At 38.5% G+C, this 18,383-nt stretch overlaps 1 protein-coding gene across 2 annotated transcripts in view; it reads right to left on the reverse strand.

The window, feature by feature from the left end:
• The window catches only part of GRIK2 (glutamate ionotropic receptor kainate type subunit 2), a 984,426-nt gene that overhangs the window by 657,156 nt on the left and 308,887 nt on the right, over positions 1 to 18,383 (reverse strand). For both annotated transcript variants that reach the window (XM_077487191.1, XM_077487190.1), the window contains one exon: positions 8,692 to 8,859. In XM_077487191.1, the coding sequence (XP_077343317.1) occupies positions 8,692 to 8,859 (168 nt within the window). The remainder of the gene's footprint in view (positions 1 to 8,691; positions 8,860 to 18,383) is intronic.

Below are 18,383 nucleotides of genomic sequence, written 5' to 3' on the forward strand. Positions count from 1 at the left end.
CTCGCGCATGCTCAGTAGGGAACCGGGAAATGAAGCCGAAAGGCTCCACTTCCTGATTCCCATACCCAAGATGGCGGTGGCAGCACCCGAGAGACGATCGAGAGATCGGCTTCGGGTGCCGACATTGCGGGCGCGCTGGACAGGTAAGTGTCACTATTTTAAAAGTCAGCAGCTGCAGTATTTGTAGCTGCTGGCTTTTTAAAAAAAAAAACCTGGACTCCCGGCGGACTCCCGCTTTAATAACCTCAATTTTCTATTTCTCTTCATGATAACCTTTTTCCATAAAACGCTGTTTAAGAATCTGAGATAGGGTTTTATAATCCTCTAATCTGGAACATAATAATTCTAAGAAATTGACCTTTCAGAATGGCTTAAACCCAAGATGTATGATGGCAGCTATCTTGGGGGTGTATCCATTTCTGACGGTTTCCTTAAAAAATGTCACAAAATGGCCCCCCTCTCTCCCGATAGTCAAATCTAGAAAGCTGATTAGCACACTACTAAATTCATAAGACAACCGAATACCACAGTTGTTTCTATTCAATCCTTCCATAAAAGTTCTTAAAAGGTTCAGCATCCTCCTTCCATAAAATAGAGAACATCATCTATGTAGCGCCTCCAAAAGATGAACTGAGAAGGCATCTGATCATAGACAACAACCTCCTCCCACTTTGCCATGAATAAGTTAGTGAGGCTGGGGCAAACTTGGCTCCACATCTATGCCAGTTTTCTGAAGATAAAATTGTCCCCCAAACCCCAAAAAATTGTGTTCCCTGTCAAACAAAAGAAGCTGTGAAGTAAGCTGTCTTTGTTGATCTATCATGAAGGAGTCTTTAGATAAATAATATTCCGCTGCTGATCCCAAATTATGTGGGATTATAGAATATAGGGAAGCTACATCAGCTGTCACCATCAAGCAATGTTCCTCAATAATCAAAGTGTCAAGTTCATTAATTAAATGAGCATTATATTTTAAAAATGCTGTTCAGAGGTCTTAAGGGCTTTTTTCTTGTCAGAAATTAAAAATGTGCAAGACCATTGGTAGAAATACTGTTACATAGTACATCTAGGTCATATGATATTGATCACTTTATTACATGTACTGCTTAAGGTGTTTTTTATCTTTTACAGTGCCTTTGTGGGATTCAGTATGTGGACAGGACCACTTGGGAATTGCGGATAAGGAACATATAAATAATATATGTAAAGGATTTAAAGACCATCGTTTGTCTAAACATTACTGTTTCCACCAGAACAGAGACCCTTTCTCCTTAAAACTAATAGGGATTGACTATTATTTTCCTCAATGGAGAGGCAGTCATTTTGTAAGAGGTATATCCAAACTTTATTTTTCAACTTGATACAGGCCACAGGACCTTGACCCCTTCACGTCTCACCTTGAAGGGGATGTACCGGAGTGATGCATGCAGCTGCACACATCCCCCTGGTACTGTTTTTTTTTTTTTGAGCAAACGGTCGGCCTTCTTGGGATAACAACCGATGCGGCTAGCTGCCGCTTGGCTGTTATCCCAAGGAGCCAGAAGTTACGTCCTACCGCCGCTTGCCTGGGCCCAGTCATCCCACCAGGAGGCCCGAGCGACCAGCTGGCACACCTTCCGGCTGGCCAGAGTTGGAATCAGCTTTGATCGGGTCTCAGATCTAGTAACCTGGAAGCAACATCATGACATTGCTTCCGGTTACAGAAGACTTAAAGGCGCCAAATTTTAAGAAAATGACAGCATTCGGAATTGCCAAACGTGGCCTTTTGAATGCTTTTAAGTGCAAATGAGGGATTTGGGGTCTTATAGACCCCAGATCTCTCCATAAAGAGTATCCTTCAATGACTATTACTGGCACAAGGGATGGGAAGCCAAGATCGTTTTCTTTTATTTCAGACTTCCCAGCCTAGAGGTGAGATGTGGGATCTTATTGACCCCATTTCTCACTGTAAAGAGGACTGATCATGCCATATTCCATTATTATTATTACAAATATTATTGTGATAGGAATAAAAGTGATCAAAAAAATGTTTCTTTTTTAAAAAAGTGTCAGACTAAAAAAATAAAAGTTAAATTAAAAATAAAGAAAAAAACTGAATTCGCCCTGTCCCCCCCACAGAAGCGAACGCATACGTAAGTCGTGCCCACATATGAAAACGGTGTTCAAACCACACATGTGAGGTATCACCACAAACGTTAGAGCGAGAACAATAATTCTAGCCCTAAACCTCCTCTGGAACTCAAAACATGTAACCAACAAAAAAAGTAAACTTCGCCTATGGGGATTTTTAAGTACCGAAGTTTGAGGCCATGTGCAATTTTGAAGTGTGACATGTTGGGTATTTATTTACTTGGCATAACTTAATCTTTCACAGTATGCAAAAAATTGGGCTATTTTTAATGTATTGTTATTTTTTTAAGTATGAAACATTTTTTTCCCCAAAATTTTTTGGGAAAAATTGCTGCACAAATACCGTCCGAGATAAAAAGTTGCAACAACCACCTCTTGTATTCTCTAGGGTCTTTGCTAAAAAACATATATATAATGTTTGAGGGTTCTATTTAATTTTCCTAGCAAAAAATGATGAATTTTACATGTAGGAGAGAAATATCAGTATTGGCCTGGATGGGAAGTGATTAAAGAGACAGTGTAAAAAGAAATAAAAGAAAAAAAATGAGCTCAACTGTCAGTTAATTGCCAGCTTCTATCTCTCCACAGTTACTCAGCTGTTGATTATAGCCTGCTTGTCAGCCCTGCCTCCTTAAGCCGTCCAGCCCAAAAGGATCTCTGCTTTCGCCTTGGTCAACATCACAAACTATTTCCTGCAATCGTGTTCAAGACTTGCTTTGCTGACATCCCTTCTGGCTCCAGATCCTACCTGCTGTTCCACTACATTGATCCCTGACTTCTGGCTTGGCTGACTATCCATTCCGGTTACTAAACTTTGGCTATGTTGTGACTACAATTGTTCTTTTTACTTTAATTATTAAACAAGTGTGATTTAACTTCTGTCTCAGCCTGATTTCATGGTTTCTGACAGCTCGCACGCAGAAGCACACACATACGTAAGTAGAGCCCACAAATGTAAATGGCGTTTAAACCACACATGTGTGGTATTGTCACGATCAATGGAGCGAGAGCAATAATTCTAGCATACATAAGTCATCCCCGCAAATGTGAACTGTGTTCAAACCACACATATGCCAAAATCGTTCAAGTGAGAACAATAATTCTAGCATAAGACCTATGGAGATTTTTAAGTACCATAGTTTGTCTCCATTCCACGATTGTTCGCAATTTCAAAGCATGACATGTTCAATATTAATTTACTCAGCGTAACATCATCTTTCACATTATACAAAAAAATTGGGATAACGTTACTATTTTTTTTTAATTCATTAAAGTGTCTTTTTTTCCAAGAAAATTGCATTTGAAAAACCTCTGTGACATAAAATATTGCACCACTATTTTATTTTCCAGGGTCTCTGCTAAAAACATATATAAATAAATAAATACATTTTAATTATAAGTAATATTTGAATAATAAAGAGTTTAAAAAGAATGTCTATTTTTGTTTAAACACACAATGTCCTCCTTGATCTCTATTGTCTTGCCTTCAACTGACTGTCATGTTTTATTGGGCATGAGAGTCAGCAATAGAGTACTGATTTTATTATAAGTGGAGGTATTTTTTTGGTCCTCATTTGTGCTCTAGTGTTAGACTTTGATGGGTGCCATTTTTGTGTGGATTTTCTGTTTTACATTGATTACATGCTTCATCGTGTGATTGGTGGAGTCTATTTATTCTTTACATGGCTTCACACATTCATGCTCCTGTTTCTCCTGATAAGAACTCATTGGGTGGGGCCTGTGGCATCATTATGCTTGCCAATGCCAGCTGCCATCAAGGTGTTTGCCTTTGATTGCATGTACTTGATTTTATGAATGTGAGTACCCCTCTACACTCTTTAAAAAAAATACAGACCTAGCAGTATTCACGCTATGTGTGGCCTCTTCCATGGTGGCTGATTAATGCAATTTGATCTGGAGTTCTTATATGCGGAATCATTTGAGACCTTGTGGCTGGAATGCAATACACTGGATCTAGAGAGCCGTAGGATACCCAAAGGTACCAGATATATATGGTTTAATATCTGCAGTTGGAGATCCACTTCTTTCTGATAAGAGGCTTAAGTGTGATGGAGGATGTGCGATTGTGTTGAATATTTAACACTCCACTCTTTTGGTGGAACTAGGTTGCATAATGACAAAAATGAGAAGGGTGAACTGTTTTTTCCCTTATTTTTCTGAAATATAATTGTGATTTATTACTTTTCTGTACTGTACATATTCACATGAATTAGAATTCTTTGTATTTATTCCTTGTATTTGTTTATATGGAGTTGCATCATATTATTTTCATATCAGAAAGTGCAAGATATTCCAAAGTGATGCCATGCTCCAAATTGGATAGCAGTTTAACATCATCCCACACAGTAAGAGAATACTCAACTCTGCATAAGTGCTTTACCACTATGTAGATGCACCTGCATATATGTGGGTGTAGCAAGACCAAGCTATAAAGGAACTCCTGCAAAGCAATAATGATTTAGCATTCCTGACATGTGGCACAGGTGATTGAACATAGTGACACTTTTAACATGTAGGAACCATTATTCCTATGACTAATAGACCAGAGTACATGCATACAGATTTATTTTCAATTTTATTTTAATCATTGTCATGTATTCAGATTGCAGTCTAGCATTTGACATGGTTAAGGTGGCATTCCAGCAGTGGTGGCAATAGCTGGTAATAGTGGCAGACCAGGAGAGATGACAGGAGCTTGTATTGGTGGCAGACCAGTAGATTGGCATGAGCTGGTAACGTTTTTGTCACGTGGTGTATCCATTGCCATTTGGACTGTATACCAAAGGACATTTAATATTTGACTTATATATTATAACCCTTTTTTTCACAGGTTTTGTTTGATTTATGGTGGTCAGATACCAATTTTTGGTCATTATTGATTTAGGTTCACCATTTCCACTTAGCGCATAACTGCGATTGTTTATTGTAGTTCATTTAGGACAATTTTGAGTAAGGGGGTGAGGTTTCCATTCAGTAAAGCCATTTATATATTTTGACACATTTTAAGTTTAGCTCGGTTCTCATTTTTTTGTAATAATATAATATGTACATTTTTGGTAAAATATAAAAGATGATGTTACCGAGCAAATAGATACCAAACATGTCAAGATTTAAAAGGTTCACATGCTCATGAAATGGTGACAAACTATGTTTCCTAAGAATCCCCATAGGCAATGTTATAAAAGCCTTTACAGGTTACCAGTTCACAGTTAAACATGAGCTCTGGTGCTAGAATTGTTGCTTTCATCCTGACATTCATGGTGATATCTCACATGTGTGGTGCAATCAGCTTTCACATATGTGTGCGAGACCTACATATATGTTTGTGGGGAAAGGGGATGGGGGCGCTTTATAGTTTTAAAATGTTATTGTTTCAACTTTTTTTCTATTTTTTAGTCAATGTTATTGCTACCACAGGGGATAAACAACATTCCTTATGATAGCTTGGGCAGTACAGGTAACAGGTACTCTTTATTTACAGATCAGAGATGTATAGAACCCCTGATCCCTCCTCTGCCCTCTAAGGTAGCTGATAAAACATATATCAGTTTGATTAGCTACCTCCCTGGCTGGTAATTGGCAGGTAAACAAATAACCAAAAGGGGGAATTACAACATTTCTGTTGTTTCTGGCTCCATTCCTCACAGAGGAGGGGGTGAAATAGATGTTTCTCCTTTTCCTCTGTGCTCAGCTGACCAAACTGCTTCCAGCCCTGGAATTGTGGCAGGTAACAGTGGAAGGGAGTCCCCTTTCAAGCCCTGAACCAGCAAGATGGACACATTGCCTTCCACATGCTGGTAGAAGACCAGGACGGGCTTTGACACAAAAAAGTTGTGGCCGGGCTCCTACTATTCTGGTAAAGTACAGGCCATAAACTTGCTTGAAGTGGTTGTAAACCCTTACAACACACTTTGACCTACAGGTAAGCCTAGATTAAGGCTTACCTGTAGGTCCAAGAAATATCTCCTAAATCTATACTGTTTAGGAGATATTTGCCCGAAGACAGGCACCGCTGTCTACGGCGCATGGGCACACTGAGTGTGGCATCGTCAACGATGGAGATGCCACGCGTGTCGGCTCTCTGCGCATGCGCGGGAGTGACATCATTGCGGCTTTGCCGAATGACAGCGGTGGAGTTGCGAGACCCCACCGAGAAGATGGATGCGCCGGACTACAGGGGACAGCAGTGACATCGCTGGCTCCTGTGTCAGGTAAGTGACACATAATGGACTACTATGCGATGCATAGTAGTCCATTATGCTTTGCCTTTGCAGGCAATGAAAGAGGAAGTAAACCCATCAGGGCTTACTTCCTCTTTAACCTCCCTGGCGGTACCATTATTTCGGATTTTAGGTGCTAAAAGCGGTACCATTATTTTGCATGAAAATTTGGCGTTTTATATTGTAGTCCTGCAATTCTTAGGAATAACTCTCTTAAATCTGTCCAAACCAGAGTCTAGCAGACATCCCAGGTATGATAAAGTTTGAAAAATTAAATCATAAATTATAATATAATAAATAATTATAAATAATTGTACCAAATAATAATATAACAATAATAAAAATTATTCAATAATGTAATCTAATCAAAAACACTGAAATTTGCTGAGTTGCAGAATTGTCACTGTCATTACTTTTCAGTATTTGATGACGGATCTCCCCACAAATCGCTATCGCTCAATTCTGCGAGTCATTCTAATTTATTATCGCTGTTTTCTAGCTGGTCTAAAATCATTTTTGATGTACAGTGACAGTTTTGGTTGCTATGGACAATCTCCAGTTTCCAGGCATAAAGAACAGTTTTTACAATATAAAACTGCATGCAGGACACTGGGCAGACCACTAGGGACAAAGGGGATGTGAAATATTTACATACAGCAATGTAATCTGTAAGATTACATTATACTGTATGTATACTGTTTATTTCACTTTTTGAATTTGGCGCCGATCTCCGTGCCCGTGCGTCGCAACGCTCGCAGGGCACGGAGATCGCCGATGTGATAGATCGAGCGAGGCACGGCTCGCTCGTACAGCGGGGAGACATCGCTGGATTCGAAGGAGAAGGTAAGGAAACCTCCTCCTGGATCCAGCGACGCTGTCCCGAGTCTGACTCGGGGATACCGATTTTGGTATAAAAAATCCACCCCGAGTCAGACTCGGGAATACCGTCAGGGGGGTTAAGGGGGCCCGTTCCATTAACTGAAATGGGAGAAACTGCATTTTTCCAAGCTTGCATTGAAATCTTGGCATTTGATAATGATTAAGGGACATTTAAAGTGAATCTTCAGCAGCTGTGGTAAAGATATCTGCCTGGTCAAGGAAGCTTCTATAAATGGTGGTGTACAAATTCATGTCACTCATGCATGTGTTACACAAATAAGTGACAGTTTTACCATGGCTAATACTGCAAATTTTCTTAATAATCACTGTATTTTTTTATTTAGAGTGCAAAAAATAAAAATCGCATTAGTGATCAAATACCACCAAAATAAAGCTCTATTTTTGGGGGAAAATTATATAAATATATTGGGTACAGTGCCACATGAACGTGCAATTGTCAGCTAATGTAGTGCAGTGCCGTATCGTAGAAAATGGCCTGGTCATGAAGGGGGGTAAATTTTCCGGAGGTCAAGTGGTTATTAAAAGACCACATAGATCAATTCTTGCTAGAAAAAAATATTTTAAGTAACAGACAGCATGGATTCATGAAAGAGAAGTTGTCAAACAAATCTGATTTCTTTTTAGGAGGAGGTGAGCAAAACCCTGGACAAAGGCGTGGCTGTGGTCGTAGTATATTTCAATTTTTTCAAAAGCATTTGACAAAGTTCCCCACACACCTAAATGCACTGATTAATTGGGCAACTATGTGGCAAAGATTTAATATTGATAAATGTAAAGTTATGCATGGAAGCTAGAAACATGAACACGTCTTGCATACAGTACTAGGAGGAGAATAGCTGGGAGAGTCAATGCTGGAGAAGGATCTGGGTGTTCTGGTAGATCATAGTAACTCCACATTTGTCGAGAAAAAAAAAACATCCCCCCTGGGTGATCTATGTATATTGCTAGGTTGTTCTGGTCAGCTCAGCAGATTGCTTTAAGAAAGGGCAGGATTCTTTCCTAGATACACATAATATAACTTGATACTAATTATCAATGGGTAAAGTTGATCCAGGGGGCATCCGATTTCCTCTTGGGGGATCAGGAAAGATTTTTTTCCCTTGCTAGAGCAAATTAGATCCTGCTTTATTTGGGGTTTTATATCTTCTTCTGTGTCAACTGTGGTTATAGGGTTGTATAAATATTGTCCCCTTCTATTAGTTGAACTGGATGGAGTTGTGTATTTTTTTTAACCAGGCTAACTATGTAACTGTATGTAACTCTCTTCCTGAACATTAGGCATCATTGAGGCATTTCTTTCCATGACAATTTTGTAAATAAGGTTAATAGAATCGTGCATTAAATGCCAATTTTAAGTGCTAATATATGCAAATGCAGGTCTATGAAAAACATTGGCCACTGCATTAAACAAGAACAATACCTTTTCTGGATGCTTCAAAGCTGTCATAGAGGTTTATTCTTTGAGTATCATATGTTAAAGTTGTATTTGGAAGTAAGGTTCTGTTTCTGTTAATTGTATTCACTGCAAATCTGAAGGCTAGTTCTTCTGCTCCAAAAGGTCCAGACTCTACATATTCAAAAATCCCTCCTACAATGAAAAAAAAAAAAGATTAGGGAGGACATAAACTTAAAAATTAATAGTTATACATTGCACATATTTAACACAGCAACATGCAAAACTCTTTGTGGTTGTTACAAATAGTGCTTTGTTCAGACATCAAAATCATCATGATCTCTAGACCAACTACAGATTAGTCTCTCAAGTTCTTGCCCTTTCAGTAAAAACACCAAGGAATAATATAATAATATATTTCTTAAGAAATAGTAGGCCACATTCTAAATGGAACATCTATCATTTCTAACTCAGTTGTTAAGTTGGACAAACATAAAAATATCATTATTTTTTTCCCAGGATTTGTTGTGTTTCTGGTATTCAAATATTTATGAACAAATCACAGACATGTGAAGATACATTTTACTTTGTTTTTTACACGCTGTCTTTTTATCTATATTGTGTTTGCTTTTGATTTATCTCACAATAGGCAATTGACCCAAAATAATGGATATGTGTGATACATTCTGATAATTTGAGGCACTGGGTTGATTTACTAACAGGGTTCAGGCTATTCACTTAGCAAAGTAAACATTCACTTTGCAATGGAATTCTCACTTAACTTAGTGAATGAGATGAGAACCTTTGATTACTTCAATCATCCAATCATTTACAAAAATCATGTTTGTTTTATTTTTCTTTGCATGTGATTGACTACCACATTCACTAAACTAAGGAACATACCTTGCAAAGTTATCATGCGGTACTATATATTTAAGAAGTAATTATAACACTAGACTTACAACCTGTGTACCTGTCAAATACCAAGTCAACTGAAAGGGAAATACACTTAAAGTAATAATAAACTCTCAGTTGTTAAGCACTTTCAGCAATTTAATCACTAACTGAGTATGCAGATTCTTTGTCTGATAATTACCGTATTTTTCACTCCATAAGATGCACTTTTTTCCCCCCAAATAAGGGGGGAAATGTCTGTGCATCTTATGGAGTGAATACTGACCAGCAGAGCCGCTAATAGGGGGTTTGTTATAGATGCCCTATGCATCCCTCTGCCCCAGCTAAATCCTGTTTCTCCCCTGCCTTCAGCTGCTATAGGGAGAGAAACAAAAGGCATTGTTCTTTAATTAACATTGACATTCACATGTAAATCACGCAACAAGCATTATGCAAATGAGGCCGACCGCCGTGATTTATAGGCAGATCACGCCCCATCCCGTGCATGCCGCCCACCTCAAGTGAGCATAGGGGGCATGTAGAGGTAATCAAAAAGGGGGGCTTGAGATGCACAGGTGAGCAGAGGAGGTGTGCAGTCAGAGGTGAGCAGAGGTGGTGTACAGAGGTGCAGAGTTGAATGGGAAGGAAGAGTTGGAGTGCAGAGGTTAGCAGAGTAGGGGTTTTAGGGGACAGAGGTTAGCAGATGATGAGTTATAGGGGCAGAGTTGTACTGAGAGGGAGATAAGAATGCAGAGATTAGCAGAGAGATGAGGGAGTTTACTGTAAATACACCTGTTATATGGCTAGTCACTGTAAATGTCCCAATTACATTGGTGGTTGATGTAAATACTCCAGTTGTGTTGGGGTCAGTGTAAATTTCCCAGTTATATTGGGGATCAGTGTAGAGTGCACCCTTAAATTGGTTGTCAGTGTAGAAATATTATTTATTCCAACATTTGGTTCAGCTTTTTTTTCATATTTTCCTCCTCTAAAACCTAGGTGTGTCTTATGGTCAGGTGCATCTTATGGAGCGAAAAATACGGTACGTTATTCACCAGACCATACATGTAAATTGCCACCATCCCTTGGTAATACATAGAATAAACCTCAAAAATGGGATAGGAAAAAAGAAGAACAAATGATGCCCAATCCCCAGGAAGAAAATTAGTCTCAATTCCAGGGGATAAAGGGTCAACCTGGGGTATTATTCCCCATAAGACTGGCCCAGTATCTAATAAAAACTTGCTTACTTGAGATGTCCTTAGGTCAACCAACAAAGTCCAAAGTTATATGAAGATGTAAAAGTGGCCAAGAAACAAGGTTCCCAAGGTAGGTGGTCAGGGAGAAGGAGTCAGCATGGCTTCCATGATTGCAAATCACAGAGATGTGGTTCTTGATAGAGAAAGTGGAGCAGTGGAACACTTTCTCTACCAAGACCCACACATCTGCACCAAACAAGCCCTATTCATCAGAGATGCCAACCTTTTTTTTACCTCACTGTTAATTATTTCCAGTTTGATGCCAAGTTCTACATACAGACCCAAGGCACAGCCATGGGAGAACATTTTGCCCCTAGCTATGCCAACCAGGCAATAGGCTTTTGGAAAGACCACACCATCCGGAAGGATAACCCCTATGCCAAGAATATTATCTACTATGGATGATACATCTATGACATAGTCATCATTTGGAATGGATCGAGATTACTGGAAGAATCCTTTGTCTCATACTGCAACTCCAACCAGCTTGGCCTCTCCTTCACACATGTCTGTGACCCAGACAGATTAGCCTTTCTGCACCTTGAGCTATGCCACACAGAAACTACAATATATGCCATGAACTACACCAAACCCCCATTGGGAAACTCCTTTCTCCATTTTAAGAGCTGCCATCATCCATGATGGACAGCCACCATACCAAAGAGCCAGTTTTGTAGACTTCAAAAAAACTGCACACGCATGGAGGACTACATTCTTCAGGGTACCCTTTTCAAACAAAAATTTGAGGACAAGGGATATCCCCCTAAGCTGGTAGATAAGGAATTCAATCTCTACCTCCATGAACACACATCTTATTCCATTGTAACCAAATCCAGAACTGAGAGCACACCCCAGCCACTCAGGTTTACAACACAATACCACACCCAACATAGGAGAATGGAACACATCTTCAAACAACATTGGAGCATACTCCAAGAAGATCCCCATTTACAATCATCCATTCCAGACAAGCCCAAACGTTCCTACAGATGAACTTGCAACATCAAGAGCAAAATTGCTCCAAGAAAAGTAAAAAATGCAAAACCACCTTTACAACCCACCCTTACCTTCTTGTCCATCAAGGGCATGTACCAGTGACCCAAATACAACTGCCTTACATGTAAACATGTCCAGCATGATCAAAAAGTATTTACTACTAAGGGCAAGACCTACATCTTTAATGATTTTCATAACTGCTTCACCAAATTTGTGATCTTTTGTCTTTCCTGTCCCTGTCAACTACTTTATGTAGGCAGAACTATTAGAACTGTCAGAAAGAGATTTGGCAAACACAGATGTTCAGTAGAAGATGGCACTTACAAACTTAGTGTTGTCAGACATTTTCTAGAATTTCACCATCAACAATCCACAGACCTTCGAGTTTGGGTGTTGGAAACCATCTCCAAGAGCCTTCCAAAATCTGAACAGTTCTGGCGCCTTTATGCAAGAGAAACTTTTTGGCTATACACTCTGGGAAGTATGGTGCCAGGAGGCCTCAACAAGGTTCACACGGTCTTATAATCCATTTCTCATAAAGTCATCTAGAGCCTAATCCACTGGCCTAATAGTAATTTTCATAATTTAAATAACCTTCACACATATTCACACTACTACATCTACATTCATACATATAATGTCCTGTTTTTACTTTTTTATTTTTTATCTCTCTATATAAACATATGTACACATATATGTCTACATGTGTATGAATCAAAAATTCTCTATATAGAATTTTCCCACTTTCAATAGAGCCTTTATAGCCACCCTCTGAATCTGCACTACCCTAACCAAATTGTGCTGTACTTATCTCCTTTTTTGGCTCATGTATTACCAATATCCCCCATTAGAGGGAAAGCCCCATATCCATCATTCAAGTAGTTCCAGTCCCATTTATATCAAATATCTCTTTGCCACCATTTCATATAACCTTGCTTACTCTTTTGAAATAGAATATTAATTCTTAAATAAATTTTGTATTCCCAGTATCCATGTACACCACACCACACCAAAGGTAAAATGTTACTTCCTGTCCACAGTAGCAGCTTGCAAAGGACACTGGGTAATGTAGTTTCTCCCTCCTCCATGTCACCATATAAATACTGCCTCATTCCATAAGAATGCTATCACAGCCTGAAGAAGGAGCATGCATGCTCCGAACACGCGCCTGCTGGCCCTGTGACTCACATTCAGTGACATCCTAGCTGACAGGGAGATGACTGCCAGCTTGACTCGGAGCCTTGGAAACCCCTGCAGCTAGCCAGACAGCAGCAGAACTCCACACCGCTGGCTATCTGGATCAGATCTACACAGCAAGCCTCCTCTTGTGACTAGCCATTTTAAACCTTACCCTGTGTTTTAATTCTTATTTAAATTTTTTATCTTAATAAATTCATCATTAATCATTTTAATATACTGCACTCAGATGAGCGCCGCTGTTTTCCACATTATATATCCTTTAACTTTCAGCATCCTATAGAGTCACCCTTGCATGCATTGATTCGAGTTGTGTCTTCCTACACTATGTACATCAATAGAAACATACAGCCGGGTAGCCTGGGATGGCAAATCACTCCCCTACTCCTCCCTCCGAAACCCTTCTCAAAGGTAACAGACTGGCTTGAAGCTGAACTGTCCACTATTATCTTTCTTTTCTGTGAAAACAGAAAACATTTCACATTCCTGATATGTGTATCCTGTACCATATACTTGTATGAAAAAGTATCCTGCTCTCTTTATATTGTTTTCTTTGTGTGAAAAACCTGATATTCTTGCTAGTCATTTGCTTTCCTATTAAAAACTGACTACACTAGGTATGAGAGCACCATGTGGCTAGGCTGGGAACTACCCCCCCCCCCCCCCGCAAAGCCATGGGAAGATCAGTGTGCTGCTGTATAATGTTTTTTTTTATATCTATACACAAATGTTTTGCCTTTGATTTTTTTTTTTTAAATGGGTTGTTTTACAAGGTGAGGGTTTACATACACTTTAAGCTACAAAATGCTGAAGTTCTAATACTACTTTAAGCTTACACCTTGGAAGCCCAGTTTTAATGATAAAAAATAAGTATAAGGTGAACAATAAACCAGAAGTCCCAATTATCATAGAGAGTCTTCATAAAATTGGCAACTTGCAGACCAATTGAATGTCGTTTTCAAAAAGATTCTCATTAATATTATGAATATTATCTTTAGACTTAGATTATTATAAGTCATTTTCCATTCAAATACATTAGCAAACCATTCATCCATTTATTTTCATTATTGCATTAATGGTATATCATTATGAAGGTGATGACATGGTGGCTACCAGAAAGTATAATGCTATTGTGATAAGACATTTGTGATTATTACTAATCTGCCTAACAAAATCTTTGGTATCAATACTAAATTATGTTAACCACAGGAGGTAAGCACATATCATATTTATGGAATTAGTGGGATATTATTCAGTGCTTTGTAAAAGAAGATTTTTGTGACTGTTACTGTAAGATAAAGAACAAGAAAATAATATGACACAGAATGCAGTCTCCTGCTGTGAAACACACGCTAGCTCTATTGTTGCCAAAAAGCTACTTCTGAAATCGTAATTATAGAAAGGCTTCATTGTTTACCATATTTATTAAAGATCACATTTACAATAAAATAGACAAACTTTTAGAAATATGAAGTTTAAAAATGAGCTGAACTTTTTATTTTTTTAATGTCTTCCAAATACTTTCAAGTGGCAATGTAATTCATCTTGGTAACAATGTATGCCAACTGATTGTTTACAATTTGAATGTAAATTAAAATTATGTAAAGTTAATTTATGAGACAGAGGAAATCAATACAAACGCAAGACTGAAATTTTGAAACAATTTATGGGGTATTAATGTCTGTATGTATAAGCTATGGAAAAAGTGTTAATGCCCTTGCATTAAACAATTTATCTTTACAAAAGCACATCTTATAAAAGGCCATAGGTCATATCTTAATTGAAAATAAACTTCTTAAAATGTACACTAGTTCATACCTTTTCCATTTATAAACATTTGATAAGAAATCTATTTAAAGTACAATAGGTTGATGAAACACAGCAAATCTTTAACATATGCTATAAAAATCATTGCAGTCTGGATGAGGAAATTGATCCACACATAATGAAAATTGATAAATCACAAACATTTTTGATTAACTATAGATATTAGGGGTTGACTTATAAGAATGGTAGAACATGTTTACTTTGCAAAATGTTCTTTTACTTAAATTGAAGAATGAGGTTTAGTTAGGTGGAAATTCATGTTTTAAGTATTAATACCCAATAATTTAGTGAAATAAAAAATGGATTTTTGCTCAAACTGCTTCACAACATTCCTGCTTTTCAATAACAAATGTGTGCCAGCATTTATTTAAAGGTGTATGTTCATTTACAAATTTATTGTAGCCCTCCCTTTGGTTTAGTCAGGGAAAATAAAGGATATATATATTTTTTTACTTTATGAGGCTTGCGCCTAAAATAGTAACTGAATTTGGTACTTTAACCTCTTATACATGAGCTTTTAGTTGTAAAGCTGTTAAGCAAAAATACATTTCCAAAGAGAGCTCCAGCCCTTTAATAAATACATGCCAGTTCATTGTCCTTTCTGCAGATCACCTTAAAATGTATTAATCACAAATGTATGCATTCTGCATCATGTGTTTCTCCACACATATGAATGTAAAAATCCAGGCAATCTAAGGCTGCTTTCACACTGGGGCGGTGCGGGTGTCGGCGGTAAAGCGCCGCTATTTTTAGCGGCGCTTTACCGTCGTTTTAGCGGCGGTCTGCGGGTGCTAGCGGGGTGGTTTTAACCCCCGCTAGCGGCCGAAAAAGGGTTAAACCCGCCTGCAAAGCGGCGCTGCAGCGCCGCTTTGCCGGCGGTATTGCCGTGCTGTCCCATTGATTTCAATTGGTAGGAGCGGTTTAGGAGTGGTGAATACACCGCTCCTTCACCGCTCCAAAGATGCGGCTAGCAGGACTTTTTTCACTGTCCTGCTAGCGCACCGCCCCTGTGTGAAAGCCCTCCGGCTTTCACACTGGAGTGAAAGGGGCCGGTTTTTTTCAGGCGCTACACAGGCGCTATTTTTAGCGCTGTAACGCCTGAATACCGCCCCAGTGGGAAAGCTGCCTAAAGGAAGGAATACTTCCTTGCAGTTGTTTCAGACCTTGGGCAAGGTTGAGACCAGACAATTTGCTAATATATGCATTCCAGAAACTTAACCACGGGAGTGGGGGGGGGGGGGGGTGACTCCAGGCAAAACAAGTTCAATACAGTAGAACATCAATATAATAAGAGCAAGGGACATAAATACATAACAAAATTTGGTGGCAGAAAATTGACAGTAGAATGCCACTTTATTGTACAACCTTTCAATTCTGCCTCCAAGTGTGAGTCATTTTAAAAAATACGTTGGGTGTGGAATAAAGGATCCTTTGTGTTAATTATCATGATATTCTTGGAGGTGTTTTAAAGGCATGTGCATGCTACAGGGCATATAAAGAGTGGATGAGCAATCTGGTTCATAGTGCAATACATGCAGTACATGGCAACAGTAGAAGAAACAGATTATTATACCACACTGTGGACTTTTTAATGGAAACTGGGCTGATTATGATATAAAGACTCACTACTGTTGGCCATTGCTTCTGAAAGGGCAGTGTGTATTGGCATATTCTGTATATAATTAACCATTATGTGCATGGATGACCACGGTTTGTATGTGTGGCAAAATCCCCACTTCCTGAAATCAAACTTAATCTAGTCCTCACAAACTAAGTGCAAAGTTAGAGAGCATTTTCAAATCCAGATCTGCCCACTTTGAAAGCAACCCTGCCTATAAATAATTTAATTTTGTGCTGATATATTGTTGGGTTTTATCTTCTTCTGCACCTATTTTTCCACAAAAAAATCCTCTTTGCTACCTTGAACAGTCGTGTCTGTGTCATCGTCATGTACTACTGCCAAATACAGCCATTTGAATTTAAAATCTCTCCCCTTTTCTATGTTAAACTACTTATAACACTAAAAAAGTTAAGATGTCTCCTCTTCCTCATCAACTTTCACTTGCTTGGTTTTGGAAGAAATATATTGACTTATTACCACAAGTGTGGTCTCTGCGGCGGATTCACCGTGAGATCACTTTTATCAGTGGCGGGAGAGGGCACCCCTCCTACAACGATCTGGAGCTCTCTGATGCTTACCGGAGCTGTTGGCAGTGGTGGAAGTGATTGTGTCTGTCCCTTGGGCTGACATGGAGACGAGTGAGGGGAAGATGGCCCCCACCTGTCTCCATGACACTGCAGAATGGAAGCGACGTTAAAACTTCACTTCTGCTCATAGCCTTTAAGAGCTCATTTTTTATTTTATTTTTTTAAATGACAATTTTTTTTATTTTTTTACTGCATTTTAGTGTAAACAAGAGATCTGAGGTCTTTTTGACCCCAGATCTGATATTTAAGAGGTCCTGTCATGCTTTTTTTCTATTAGAAGGGATGTTTACATTCCTTGTAATAGGAATAAAAGTGCCACATTTTTTTAAAACAGTGTAAAAATAAAAATTAAAAGGTAAAATAAATAAGAAAAAAATTATTTTAAACGCGCCCCATCCCACCGAGCTCGCGTGCAGAAGCGAACGTATACGTGAGTAGCACCCACATATTAAAACAGTGTTCAAACCACACATAAGGTATTGCCGCGATCGGTAGAGCGAGAGCAATAATTCTAGCTCTGGAACTCCTCTATAACAAAATATGAAACTGGTAGAATTTTTTTAATGTCGCCTATGGAGATTTTTAAGGGTAAAAGTTTGTCGCCATTCCACAAGTGGGCGCAATTTTGAAGCGTGACATGTTGGATATCAATTTACTCGGCGTAACATTATCTTTCACAATATAAAAAAATTGGTCTAACTTTACTGTTTTCTTATTTTTTAATTCAAAAAAGTTGATATTTTTTTTTTAAAAAGTGTGCTTTTAAGACCGCTGCACAAATACGGTGTGACAGAAAGTATTGCATTGACCACCATTTTATTCTCTATGATGTTAGAACCCCCAAACATTATACTTTTTTTTCTAAGTAATTTTCTAGCAAAATAAAACATTTTAACTTGTAAACACAACATATAAAAAAGAGGCCCAGTCTTAAAGTGGTTAAGATACACATTTAAAGAAAGGTTACCCTCGCGCCACAGTAATTATAGAAAAAAGAAAAATACACAAACAAAAAAGATTATGGTTGCAGCAAAGCACCGACAGGGGTTCAAACCCTCCCCTGAGTGAGTAAAAAACAAATGTATGAAAGTGGTGTTGCGCTCCTTAAATAAATATAGCAGTAAATATGTGAAGTACACAATGTACAAAATTAAAAGTGAATATTCCTACAAACTATAAACGCATGATTTAGCATAAAAAAGGTGCATTCAATAAAGTGCATACAAGTGCTCGGGTAGGTACATAATATATCCAAAGTGCACAGATTGCAGTGATAGTAGGATCTGCAACGTGATTAAAAAACACTCAATAATCTAATATCAAAGGTGCAACAAGGAA

This window comes from Lithobates pipiens, unplaced genomic scaffold (assembly GCF_037356315.1).
Source record: "Lithobates pipiens isolate NorthernLeopardFrog02 unplaced genomic scaffold, aLitPip1_a1.2 Scaffold_18, whole genome shotgun sequence".
Taxonomy (NCBI): domain Eukaryota; kingdom Metazoa; phylum Chordata; class Amphibia; order Anura; family Ranidae; genus Lithobates; species Lithobates pipiens.